Consider the following 12,350-nt stretch of genomic DNA (forward strand, 5'->3'; position numbering starts at 1 on the left):
TATCTCTTAACTCCCCATCATTAGTGGTACTTAGCTGCTTATCTCCTTGTTTATAAACCACTGCTGGGATAGATACTTTCACAAAGAAAGCGCTACAAAATTTCCTATATTGTCATTTGCAATTGCAAGTGTCAGAAATAAACCAGAACACCTGTGGGCTGTCCGGGTTTTACCTTCCGTAGAGGTTTTTACACACTGTCCTCTGGCCCGACAGACAGAGAACACCTTCCCTGATAAAATGGATCACACTGATAGTGGAATCCCGGAGAGCTCCTGCTCCTGCTCAAGGGAAGCTGTGAAATAGCAATTTAAGGCAAGAGAGTCCTTCCATTGTCCTCTGCAGGAATAAATCAAGTTTCAATATTCTTGGACCAAGGCCTTCCTCCCAAGACGGAACAGAAACAAGACTGTGTAACGGCGTGAGAAGGCAATTCCTCTGCCTTCCTACAACACATCTTCGAGTCAAGGAGACCTCCTGCATACGGATTATGTCCAGAATCGAGCTGAAATCTCCCTGTGGAACCCTGACCCATGGGCATCTGGGCACTTTCTGCCCAAGAGCTGGCTCATCCCAGGGCTGCTGCTTCCTTGCCCAACATCTGCTCATTCCACAGAGCCCAGTCCTGGGACGTGGGCTGCTCATCCCTGGGGCACCCATCACCCCGAGCTAGGCAGAGAGCAGCGCTGGGGACAGCAGTCAGAGAGGGAAAAGCACACCGAAGTTTCAGTTCCCACGTGGAATTTTTGGAGGAAAAAACCAAAAAACCCAACCAACCAAAAAAAAGAAAAAAAAAACCACAAAAAACCCCCAAAACAAAACAAAAAAATTATTAATCTTATAAACCATGGGTTTAAACTCGTTTTTCTTCTTTTTTTTTTTTTAAGGTTTTTGTACAATAAAAAATCCTACAGCACTCAGCTGCCAGCCAGCTCTCCAGCCCCCGGCTCCACCGACCGCCGGTCCCGCTGCGGGGGCCAAGGGGCCAGCCCGGGCTCCGCCAGGGCCGGACGGGCCCGGGGTGCCCGGAGCGCGGCCGGGAGGGCGGCGGTGCGGAAAGTGCGGCCGCCAATGCTCAGCTGAGGCGGCGGGGCCGGGGCTGGAGCCGGGGCCGGGCGGGCGGAGCCGCCGCCGCCATGGGGCTGCTCAACTTCACCCGCGAGCCGGTGCCGGAGGCCGTGAGCGGCGACATGCACAACCTGAACCAGCTCAGCGCCCAGGTGCGCCGCGACGGGGACGGGCGCGGAGGGCGGCGGGGGCAGCGCCGGGCACGGGACCGGCGGGGGCAGCCCCGGACACGGAACCGGCGGGGGCAGCCCCGGACACGGGACCGGCGGGGGCAGCCCCGGACACGGAACCGGCCGGGCGGCGGCGGCGGGCGGGGCGGGCTCGCACCGGGAGCGCGGACCCGGCTGTGCCGGTCCCACCGCCTCAACAGGGCCCTGCTGGGCCCGGTGCCCCAGGCAGGGCGGGCAGGGGGCCCGGTGCCCGGTGGTACCGCCCCGATCCAGCCCCGAGCACACCGGTGCAGCCCCGATCCAGCCAGGCCAGCCCCGAGCACACCGGAGCTGTTTGAAGGATGTTTATAGAGCCATGGAATCCCGGAATGGTTTCGCCTGGAAGGGACCTTAAACACCATCTAGCTCCCCCCGCCTGCCGTGGGCAGGGACGCTGGTGGAGGGCTGAGATGGTGCCTGGTGGGCACTGGGGTCCTGCCAAGCACTGGGGTTTGTGGTGGAGTCACAGTGTTTGGGTTGTGATTGCCACCCCAGATTCCCACCCTGCGCTTCCTGCCCCAGGCTGAACGGGCCTGGTCATTGGTACCATCTGCCTCCAGGCACCGACACCGGGTGTGCAGCTTGGACTGAAGTCAGTGGAAACGCTGAGGCTTTTCCAGCCCAGCTTGCCAGAACTGAGGATATCAGCCTGATGACAGCCCAGTGCCATCTCTGTTACATGGCCAAGCCGAGGACAGGGCAGGATCTGCAGCCACAAAGCAGCCAATACCACTTTTGGCCATACCAGAAGGTCACCCAGCGCTAGTGCTGGTGCCAGCAGTCTCTCCATCCCTGCCTGCCAGCTGTACACCCAGAGCACTGAAAGCAGCAGCTGGACCCTTAACCAGTTCTGTTCCTTTCCCAAGTTAGTCTGGTTACCCTATGGGGTTTGTGAAACGTGAGACTGGATGTTCACAACTTTTCCCGCTCGCAGTTTTTGGGCTGCACAAGATAGAACAGCAGCTTCCCATTAGCCACAAGTCACAAAAGCCCTGTGCAGTGCCAGCTACCAGCTGCACAGACCCCTTGGGAGGCTCTGAAAAGCATCCTGGGCAAATCCCATCCACAGGCATCACATAATGCCAGGGACAGGACACCAGCACAGGTCCAGCTCTGGGATCAATGTGCTAGAGGCAGGTGGGGATGGGTCAGGGGGTACATCACCACCTCATTGTGGTGCTGAGGTCCGAGTCTAACACCCTCCTGTTTCTTCACAGCAATTCTCAGCGCTGACTGAAGTTCTTTTCCGCTTTCTGACAGAGCCCAAGGAGGTAAGGCAGAACTGGAGAGATGTGTGAGTGCAGCTCTGGTCAGAAACAGCGAAAAGATTTTGTCACTGCTCTTTCTCTTGAGCAGGTAGAAAGATTTCTGATGCAGCTCTCAGACTTTGCCACCATGAATAAAATCAGCTTGGGCCCCCTGAAAAACATTGTCAAAAGTATTCTTCTGGTACCCAACGGTAAGTGATGTATTTGCATATCCTGCCCTGAGGCCAGTCTGTCCCAGCCATTCCCGCAGGGCTTGGTTTGCACAATAAGTTTTAAAAGGTAGCTAATACAGTGCTTAGCACTTAAGAATCAAAAGTTCCCCTGTTTGGTGACTCTTTGTATTATTTATACCCTGCCTGCATGCACATTTCACGGGCTTAAGTAAACTTCCTTAAATATCTGTGCATTAAATGCAGCACAACATCGTGGTTTAAGCAGCACCTGTAAATCCCTTTTGCCAGATCAGGGCAGCGTGGTGTTGGCACCGAGTGTCTGCAGGAACTTCACCCAAGTGACCCAGGGCTGTAATTCCTCCAAGGCCAAGCGCTGCTGGAGACAAATCAGAGAGTGCACAGGCGTTTGGAGCAGTTCTAGGCCGTGTGAAGGAGACAGCTGACCTTGCAGCTCTAGAGAAACACTTCCCGTGTCCATAAACAGTGACACAGAGGTTTGGGGGGATTCCACTGGAATACCCCAGACTCCACCACTTTATAGGATTACCGTGATGTTGTGGCTGCTGTTTGACACGATAATGCATCAAACACTCCACGGCACGTTCATCCCATTGATCCTTCCTGTTATTAATAGTCCCTTGCTATTACCCTGGTTCCCTGTAGCTTCCTTCACAGCCCTGATGCTGAGCACAACTGTTTTTAGAATTTGTTTTAAACTTTTTCTACTGCTTCAAGCAACTTGTCCTATCCAGGAGTAGCGATAATTTCCTTTCCTGCAACTGTCTTGTGAGGATTTAATGCAGAATTTGCATTTTTCCCATCCTGATTCAGGCCTTGGTGCCCCCATCTTGTCGTTCCTCTGTGTGTGTGCACTGGCTTCAATCCCGTTGTAACTTTTCCTCAGCTCTGGGATGCCACGATATCAGGGATCAGAACAGATCACAGCAGATAACTTTGCCTCTGTGCTACACAGCCGGAAAGCCACGTGGGGCTGGCAGTCTCCTTGAATTTATGAGATTCCTGCTCTTGGCTTCAGAGAGCAGAATCCTTGTAAAGGTCCCTGCGCTGCCTGGGCCCCAGAACAAAGGGGGAAGGCGCAGCGGGGGAAAGTGTTATATGCACACGTTCACACCCATCATCCCAAACACAGCAGGTAGGGCAAATTAGCAGCCCGCCAGCCTTAACAGTCCTCCTTTAACAAGCAAAGCGGCTACAGGAGAGAAAGCAGCAGCTTCAAAACATAACCGAGGCCGCTGTTCCCATGGATACCTGCAATGGGATCTCGCCCTCTCCCCGGCACTCCCAGAGCCCGGACTTTTAAAGCACCGGGCATCTGCAGAGATACTGGCAGGCACGACTGGGTTTCCAATCTCCGAGGAGCCGTGGTTTGCTTCAAAACACAGCTCAGAAACAGAGGCTTTCCAGCGTCCGTCCCGTCCCTGCCTCTGACTCAGTAAAAATTGGTTTGACTCTTTAAAAAGTGATTTCTTTTCTTCTTTGTGGTGTTTGTTCAGGTGCCCTGAAGAGGAATTTGTCTTCTGAGCAAGTCAGAGCAGATTTTATTGCTCTAGGTAGGTCACATGATTTCCACTAAATAAAAAGATAATTAATATTTATCACATATAGTAATCTCATATGGTTTCCCCCTACAGGCCTCAGTGAAGAGAAGGCCAGTTATTTTGCAGAACAGGTATTCATATATTTTTGCTTGTTTCTAAGCTAACAAAATGTCAGTTCTGTGAGTGGGAACTCATAAACCCCGCTGTGCTCCTGAGACACGTCAGCACGTTGGGTATTTTCTTCAAAACCAGCTTGGGATTTTGAACTGAAGATCCTCAGAGAACTAATAAGGAGCACTTTGTCTGATGATACCTCTGGTTTGCCAGGGCCTCGCCCCCATCAGTGTCACAGTTCCTTCACTGCTGTGTGGCTTTCATGTGATGTTTTTGTGCTTCCCATGCTTTGAGCCCTGGGGTCATGCAGTTACATGAACACATGGCTTTTTGCACAGATATTGTTACACTGAACCAGTGCTAAAACAAAACCGGTGAGTTTCATTTACAGAAGTGACATGGCAGATGGAAATCCTAGCAGGACTCAAACACCTCTGCAAGCCCTCCTGACCACATTAGTTCTGTCTTTACTCTGGGCTTCTGCCACCCTCTGCCTTCCTTCTGACTCTTGTTGAAGTTTCAGGTACAAACAGAGGCCTCTCTGAATTAATTGCTGGTGTGTCTTTTGCTCTTGTAGTGGAAGGTGAATTCCCCCACCCTAACACGCCTGGCTGTGGGTCAGACACTGATGATTAACCAGCTGATAGACATGGAGTGGAAGTTTGGAGGTAATAGAGCTACAGCATAAACTGGAGGGGTTAGGAAGCCCAGCAGCAGCTCTTGGCTAAATAATGTTTTATTTCACCACTTAACTAACAGATTATCTGCCTTCTCTTCTTTCTGACTCACAGTGACTGCTGGGAGCAGTGAGCTGGAAAAAGTGGGAAGTATCTTCTTACAGGTAAATCTCCCACATCACAGAGTTCAGCTTGTAGGGCAGTTGAGGAACAAGCTCCAGCCAGGCATGTGAGGAGCACTGGCTGTGAGGGAAGGAGAGGGAAGCTCTGTGGGTCTCACAGGAACGGGCTCTGACTGCATCTTCAGTCTCCAAGTGCTGCTGCCAGCAGAGAGCAGGCACGCTGCTTTTTTTTTCTCTGGAGACATGAGGTATCACAGGAACATGGCCCGTTCTGAAAAACTGTTCAAAAAGCTCAGTTTAGCAAAGGTCAACCATCTTTGGGTGGGAGGAAAGTGGGATCAAGGACTTCCAGAGATCTTCCCAATGCCCAGGGTATCTGTTCCTACAGTGACACTCTTGGCAAGCCTGTCAAAGATGTGTGTGCTGTGCAGCAAACTCACAGCAGAATCCTGCTCTGCTGTCCTCTCCTGGTGCTCTGAACAGGTCTCTGAACTAAAATACTTCTGCTTTTCCTTTCCCCAAGCTGAAGCTGGTGGTTAAAAAAGGCAGTCAATTGGAAAACGTGTATGTTGGTGAGTAAACAGTTCTGACAGAGGGAAGGGTGGCAAAGCTGCAGTTTGGGGCTTGGGGTGTTGCTGGGGGAGTCTGGGGGCAGAACCAGGGTGGGATAACTGCAAGAGCATCACTGTGGTTGCTCCTGCCTCTCCATCACTGGCTGTTCCTGCCCCACAGGCACTCCAGAACTGTTCAGGAACACTGACTTTTGGCATCTTCACATCTGTGCCTCAGTAAACACAGATCTGCCACAGAGCAGTGCAGGGCAGTCAGAGCAGCAGGGCAGAGGAGGAAAAGAAATGGTTCCCAAGCATGGAGTGCTGTTGGGAAATCCCATCCCAGGGGGAGATCCCTGCCTGGCCCCCCTGGCAGCCTGGCTAGCATAAGGAACCAGCTGCTGGGAATCACAGTGGCTAATCCTGCCCAGCTTAGGTGAACATGAGTTGCTCTGTGGTAGCACCAGAGCAGCTTTGCCAATATTGGAAATGTAACCTGAAATCTAAGATTTCATCTTTTTTTTTTTTTTCTTTTTTTTTTTTTTCTTTTCCCTGCAGAGTTAACTTTGCCCCAGTTCTACAGTTTTCTGCATGAAATGGAACGGGTCAAAACCAGCCTGGAAAGCTTCAGCTGAAACTGCACAGACCTGAGCCGACATCTGTCCGGGATGTTTAATTCCTCCTCCTGGGCCTGCAGATCTGCTCTTTCCCAGCTGACTCTTCACACCCTGATAAGAGAAGACAAGCTGTGCAATGAGCAGTGGTGTCATGGCCCAGCAGGACCCATCAATCCTTTAGAACCTGAAACTTGGGCTAAGTTTCAGCCTTTTCAAAGCACCTACAAGTCCACTCATCTTTTTTTTTTTTTTTTTTTTTTTTACTACACTATTATGAGAAACTGTGGTCAGAAGTAATGTGGATACCTTTACTAAAATAGCAAAGAAATAAACCCATTCCCATCCTGCTCCATTTGTATCAGAATCTGATTTTGTGAGAAAAAGAGAAACAGGAGCAAGGAATAATTTTGAAACTTGGAAGGATTAAGCAGAGAGGATGACGAAAGCAAGGAGAGCATCTAATGTGGGGAATCACTTAGTGCCCCCTTCAAGCCTCTCCCTTCTCTTGTATTAAGAAACATGTTGATTGTCTTCTTCCCAATTGTGCCTCTTTATGGAAAAGTATCTCAGTGGTAGGTGATTTTAAATCCTAAATGACCAAACAGCTGCCTTTTTGCACTGGGGGGGACATCTCGGAGGGTGATAAATCTCATTTGTATGTGCTGCTCTTTAATCTGCAGCCTGTGTGACGTGGCACAGTCAGACCCAGCCCGTTTGGACATATGTCCAAGCCCCATGAAGTGCCATTAGCTCGACTCTTCAGTTGTCTGAGGGCAGGGATGAGCTCTTCATCAGGAAGCAGAAGGATGCTCCAACCCACCTGGGTTAGTGTTACAGTCACTGAGGTTCCTCTCAGACTGTGGAGTAGTCCAGCAGCCTGGGCTGGCTGAAGCCTCTCCCACAGCACAGGGATGAAGGAAGCTCCTCTTACAGGGCACTTCCCAAAGCTTCTCTGTGTCCCTGGCACACTCAGCAGTTCCAGTGAAGGGAATAAAGGACATTACCAGGGAATATCCCAGTAAGAATCTCTGTTCCCAGCCTCCACCTGAAGGGATTCACTGTCCCGTGGTATCCTGCCAGTCTGCTGTGGGGCTCCCTGCAGCAGCAGCTGCTTCCAGTTAAACCCATCCCAAACAGATCATTTCTGTGAGAAAAGCATCACAAAGCTCCCTGCAACTCACAGCTTTACTCGTGGGTTTCCAGCTGCAGCAAACCCAGCACTGAGTGTCCCTGCACTGCATTTCCTGCGGTGCTGCAGGAGTGACAGCGGGCACAGGCTGAGCCATATATTTGGGAACTGGGAATCCTGCTGGCAAACCCAGGAACGGATTTATTTATTTTCCCACATATCAGATCAGTCACAAGCATTTCAAGCCTTGTCACATGCTTACTGTAAAAATGAAATAACAAAACCAAAAACCTCTGAAATAATGTTCTACAGAATATTCTCTCTCCTTTTGGGTGGCAGGAAAAGCTATTTCGGGGAGGAAGAAGCAGTCCAAATGGCTGCTGCTTTCTGAAGACAAAAGCAATTTTTTTTGCTTTGCATTTTCTGCTGCCTGTTCCCATTATTTCTCCTCACCCTCCCAGTGCCAGGGCGGCACCACTCAGCCCTATCCAGTTATGTTGGGAAGTGGCCATGGCGCTGCAGAGAAGATGCCAGGCTCGGCTGTGGGTCAGGAATCCGCCATCCCCCCGCGCTCCTCCCCCTGCCCGGTTGGGATTAAGCTGCTCGGGGCTGACGCACGCCGAGCCCGCTGACCCCGAGTGCAGGGGTCACCTCCATGCTGCTCTGTGGTCCCCACGGGCAGCTCTGATGGGCGGCATTTGCGCCGTGGCGTGACCTTGCTGCTGCCGCCGGCGCTCCCGCCAGCGCCTTTTCATCCCACGCGCTTGGCTGTGCGAGAGCCGAGCTGGCAGCCCCGTGGGGAAGGGCTGGAGGGGAACCGGCTCCGGCAGCAGCGGCACGGGGTGACGCCAACCGTGAGGGAATCGGGTCACCCTCCCGATGGGGCCGGCCGGCAGCGAGGACGGCTCTGGGAGAGCCATGGCGGCCATGGCCCTCCTCACAGCACGGCCTGGGCCTCGCCGCCAGCACGGGGGTGATGGCCGGTGTCCAGGGCCCTGCCGGGAGCTGGCAGGCGGCGGGCACAGCTGGCACAGCCACGGGCAGGGCTGAGCCGGGAGGGAAGGAGCGGCCCGGTGCCCGTTTCGCCCGTGTTTCCGGGCGGCCCCGCCGCGCTCGTGTGCGCGGCCCCTTCCGCCTGCCCGTCAAGCGCAGCCAGCCGAGAGCTAATCTCGGCGGGACAGCGGGCGCGGGGGAAACAGGGGCCTCTCACCAGCCCGGGGTGCAGCTAACCATACTCCCGCGGCCGTTTGCCTCCCGGAGGCCTTTGCCGGCCCGTTTCCTCCGGGGCGGCCGTGCCACAGCCCCCCATCGCTGTCCCTGCTGCGGGGGACACGTGGGCCTGCAGCGGGGCAGGGGCAGCGCGGCCATGCCGAAGCCACACGCGGTCACCTCCCTGCGTGTGCGGCCATGCCGAAGCCACACGCGGTCACCTCCCTGCGTGTGCGGCCCCCCTCTTGCAGCACAGGGGACTCTCTGCTGCCTCGGGCCTCCTGAGCACGCCCCGGGCTGCCAGGCAGTGTCTCTGGGCACAGGGGAGATGGCAGCGTGGCCCTGGCAGCCAGGGGGATCCTGTGCTCCCAGGCATCCTCCCGCTCACCCCCGGCAGCGCCGGCAGCGCAGCACAGAACAGGGGCTGCACTCTGGGCTCTGTCAGTTCCCACCGGGGGCTGCACTCTGGGCTCTGTCAGTTCCCAGCGTGGATTCAATGCTGTTGTGATTCTCAGCCATGTCAGATGCTAATGACCAAGGGAACTGGGATGTTTTCAAATGAAGCATCTTCTCCCTACTGGAAATGCCAGTGCTGCAGCTCCTTTCCTGTGTGAAGGAATCCTCCAAACCCTGAGAACAAAAGCCTCTGCTCTGAGGGAGCAGAGCAGATGTGGGCTCCACACATGCCTGTGAGCCCACGGGCAGGCAGGGAAGGAAGGAAGGAAGAAATTGGGGCTCCTTACTGCTGGCTCTGCCTGACCTTGAGCAGATCATGTGGGAACTGACAGAGCTCCCCTGAGACATCCTGGTTTCCACAGACCTCACCAGGAGCTGCTCCATGCTGAGGACTTTTAGCTTGGTGGGTATCCCTGTCCCAGCCTTCCCATTTGCAAAACAGAGTGACAAATCTCAGGGCAGACCAAGAGCTGGGAGGGAGCCATAGCAGGTGAGACAAGGCAGGGAGCAGAAATGGCAGGTGAGGGCCCCAAGGCAGCTGGAGCTCAGCCCAGTGCTGAAGGCAATCCTGCCCTTCCTCACTCTATGCCATCCTCCTCCCCAATTCCTCCAGGTTTTGGGGTGATGCAGCACCCAGCAGAAACACCAGCTGTGAACTGCAGCTCCCCAGATTGCTCTGTCTGCCTGGGAACAGCAGCCCTGAGCACACTGGAGAGCCCCGGGGCAGCACCACCACCCTGCTGTGCAACACGGATCCTTGGGGACAGGGACCCTCAGGGGCTGTGTGGAGCACCCTGGGGTAACCATGGCGCTTGCTGTCTCCTCACAGGAGCAGACAGGCGAGGGTGGCACTTGGCACAGCACCATGCAGCTCAGGACACACTCGAGGGACGAGTCCTCAGCCTGCCTTGGGACAGGATTCTGCACCCACTCTGCTCGGGGCAGGGGGAAGGCGTCCCACCCTGCCTGTGGAACAGAGCTGCTGCCTCCCGTTCTTGCAGGAGGTGGGGGAAGAGACTGCTGGTGTCCAAGGCAGTGGAAATATTCCTAGCATGTCGTCTGCTCCTAAGCCTTGCCATCTCTCTAGGCAGTTCTTTGTCCAAGCACGCTGGGAACAATTGGGGTTGCTCAGCCAGACCGCAGGCTGTCGATCAGCAGAGGGAATGAATGCTGCAGCATACGGAACCCATCTTCTCCCACAGCAAGGGGAGGTGGCCACCAGAAACCAGCCTGTGGCACAACAGCACAGGCAGAAACAATGCCCGGGCACCCACGGCAGTGCCAGCCTCGGGAAGGGGGTGGGTGCTCCCCAGCCCATCCAGGGAACAACCCAGAGGGAGGGAGTGGCTGGGCATCCCCAGGCCCCACGTGGGCACGGTTGGCACAGCCATGGTGACAAGGTCCCTGCATGATCCTGCACTGCGAGTGGCTGAGAAGAGTCCTGGGGGCAGAGAGGAGCCCCCAAGCTGTGGGATCAGGTCTTGGCCAGCCCCTCTCAGCACCCAATGCCTTTGGGGTGTCCTATCCAGAGCTGATGGCATTTATTCCCTTGCAGGCACAGCTTCACAAAGGATGCCAGCTTCACAAATCCATCCTGTCCCCGAGAGCCTGATACAGCTTCTCCTGTCCATGACACCCTGAGCAGCCACGGGCTGGTGCTTGGCGGGGGGAGCACCCACCAGCCCCCCGCGGAGGCAGCTCAGCCCATTTCCCAGCACTCAGCTCCAGTTTATAGGGCTGCTCTGTCCCAGGGGCATTACTGCCACCACTAACGAGGTTATCCCAGACCAGGCACCGACGGAAAGGGAAAGCAGGGTTAACCCTTGTGCCACTGACACATCCCACAGCACTGGGGAACAGCTTTGCTTGGAAACGAGATTTTAACAAGCCCCAGTGGGGATGGGGAGCTGTGAAACACCGGGGGAGGATTCCCATGCCATTCCCATGCCAGCCCCAGCACCGCAGGCAGCATCCCTCCTCTCGGAGCAGCCCATATCCACGACAGCAGCACCAAGCCCTGAGGCTACACCTTGCAGCCGGTGTCCATGGCAGCAGCGTAGAAAGGACGGTGCATGACCCCCATCATGTCCCCATCTCTCAGCTTTGTTTCACACCGACAGCTGGGGTGTGGATAAGGAGCAGGACGCGGCCAGGGTGCAGTTGGGTGGCCGAGGCCACTGCTGCCCACAGGGACACGGCAGCGCTCACATTCCTGTGGGGAAATGTGAAGGCTGCAAGCAAGGTCAAGGGCCCTTCCCTTGCTGGAACTCGGCGTCACGCCAGCACCCGGGTGGCCCGACAGTCCCCGGCGGGGCTGGGGACTGTCCCTGCACCATCACCCCACCGCCCTTCATCTGCAGGGCTGGCTGGGGCACGGGTGGGTGCTGGCAACGCTCCCCAGGGACCACCAACACGGACAGCCCGGTTCGTCCGGCTCCCCGCGGGGTGAGGATTGGAGTGGGATAGGTGGGATCCCCAGGCAGGGCGCCCCCGTTTCCACCCCCGCTGCTGAGACCCGACGAACTCGCGGCACCGCCGGGCGGGGCCCCCCGGCCCGCCCCCGCTGCGCTGCGCGGTGCGGGGCAGCAGAGGGCGCCCGAGCACCGCGCAGGGCCCGCGCCCCCCGCACCCAGCCAGTCCCACCCTCCGGACACCCCCATCCCTCCCCGCACCCAGCCAGTCCCACCCTCCGGACACCCCCAGTGCTCCCCGCACCCACCCAGTCCCACCCTCCGGACACCCCCAGTGCTCCCCGCACCCACCCAGTCCCACCCTCCGGACACCCCCATCCCTCCCCGCACCCAGCCAGTCCCACCCTCCGGACACCCCATCCCTCCCCGCACCCACCCAGTCCCACCCTCCGGACACCCCCAGTGCTCCCCGCACCCACCCAGTCCCACCCTCCGGACACCCCCAGCGTTCCCCGCACCCACCCCGTCCCACCTTCATCTCTCCCCGCACCCAACCAGTCCCACCCTCCGGACACCCCATCCCTCCCCGCACCCACCCAGTCCTACCCTCCGGACACCCCCATCTCTCCCCGCACCCACCCAGTCCCACCCTCCGGACACCCCGCCCCGCGCCCTCCATTCTCCGGGCTCCGCTCCTGCATCCAGCGCTCCCGTCCCCCGCCCTCTCTCCCCGGGGCGTCCTGCCCGCCCTCCTCCAGGATATCTCCCTGCATCCTCAATCCCCGAGCA

At 56.4% G+C, this 12,350-nt stretch overlaps 1 protein-coding gene and 1 long non-coding RNA gene across 3 annotated transcripts; one reads left to right on the forward strand and one right to left on the reverse strand.

Moving 5' to 3' along the window:
• The first annotated feature begins 953 nt into the window (after window positions 1-953).
• Window positions 954-6,708, forward strand: COMMD7 (COMM domain containing 7). 2 transcript variants are annotated; one of them, XM_064391892.1, is made up of 9 exons: window positions 966-1,218; window positions 2,493-2,546; window positions 2,632-2,734; window positions 4,231-4,287; window positions 4,369-4,406; window positions 4,967-5,057; window positions 5,181-5,230; window positions 5,712-5,760; window positions 6,298-6,708. In XM_064391892.1, exons 1-9 carry the CDS (start codon window positions 1,135-1,137, stop codon window positions 6,372-6,374), a joined length of 603 nt encoding a protein of 200 aa, XP_064247962.1. In that variant the 5' UTR covers window positions 966-1,134; the 3' UTR covers window positions 6,375-6,708. The 2 variants fall into 2 exon arrangements, with proteins under 2 accessions (XP_064247963.1, XP_064247962.1); XM_064391893.1 differs by lacking the exon at window positions 5,712-5,760 and having other exon boundaries at window positions 954-1,218.
• A 4,524-nt stretch (window positions 6,709-11,232) lies between these two features.
• Window positions 11,233-12,269, reverse strand: LOC135282271 (uncharacterized). The gene is made up of 2 exons (XR_010348542.1): window positions 12,201-12,269; window positions 11,233-11,362 (listed from the first exon to the last, which is right to left on the reverse strand). It is a non-coding gene; the product is annotated as an uncharacterized LOC135282271 (long non-coding RNA).
• Between the last annotated feature and the right edge of the window lie 81 nt (window positions 12,270-12,350).

The sequence above is a fragment of the Passer domesticus genome, chromosome 16, assembly GCF_036417665.1.
Source record: "Passer domesticus isolate bPasDom1 chromosome 16, bPasDom1.hap1, whole genome shotgun sequence".
Taxonomy (NCBI): domain Eukaryota; kingdom Metazoa; phylum Chordata; class Aves; order Passeriformes; family Passeridae; genus Passer; species Passer domesticus.

Bases quoted from the DNA above. Each gene is read 5' to 3' on its own strand.
- COMMD7 (XM_064391892.1), top strand. From the start codon at position 1,135: ATGGGGCTGCTCAACTTCACCCGCGAGCCGGTGCCGGAGGCCGTGAGC. The intron at 2,735-4,230 runs GTAAGTGATGTA...GTGTTTGTTCAG, and splicing joins TATTCTTCTGGTACCCAACG to GTGCCCTGAAGAGGAATTTG. The intron at 5,761-6,297 runs GTGAGTAAACAG...TTTTCCCTGCAG, and splicing joins ATTGGAAAACGTGTATGTTG to AGTTAACTTTGCCCCAGTTC.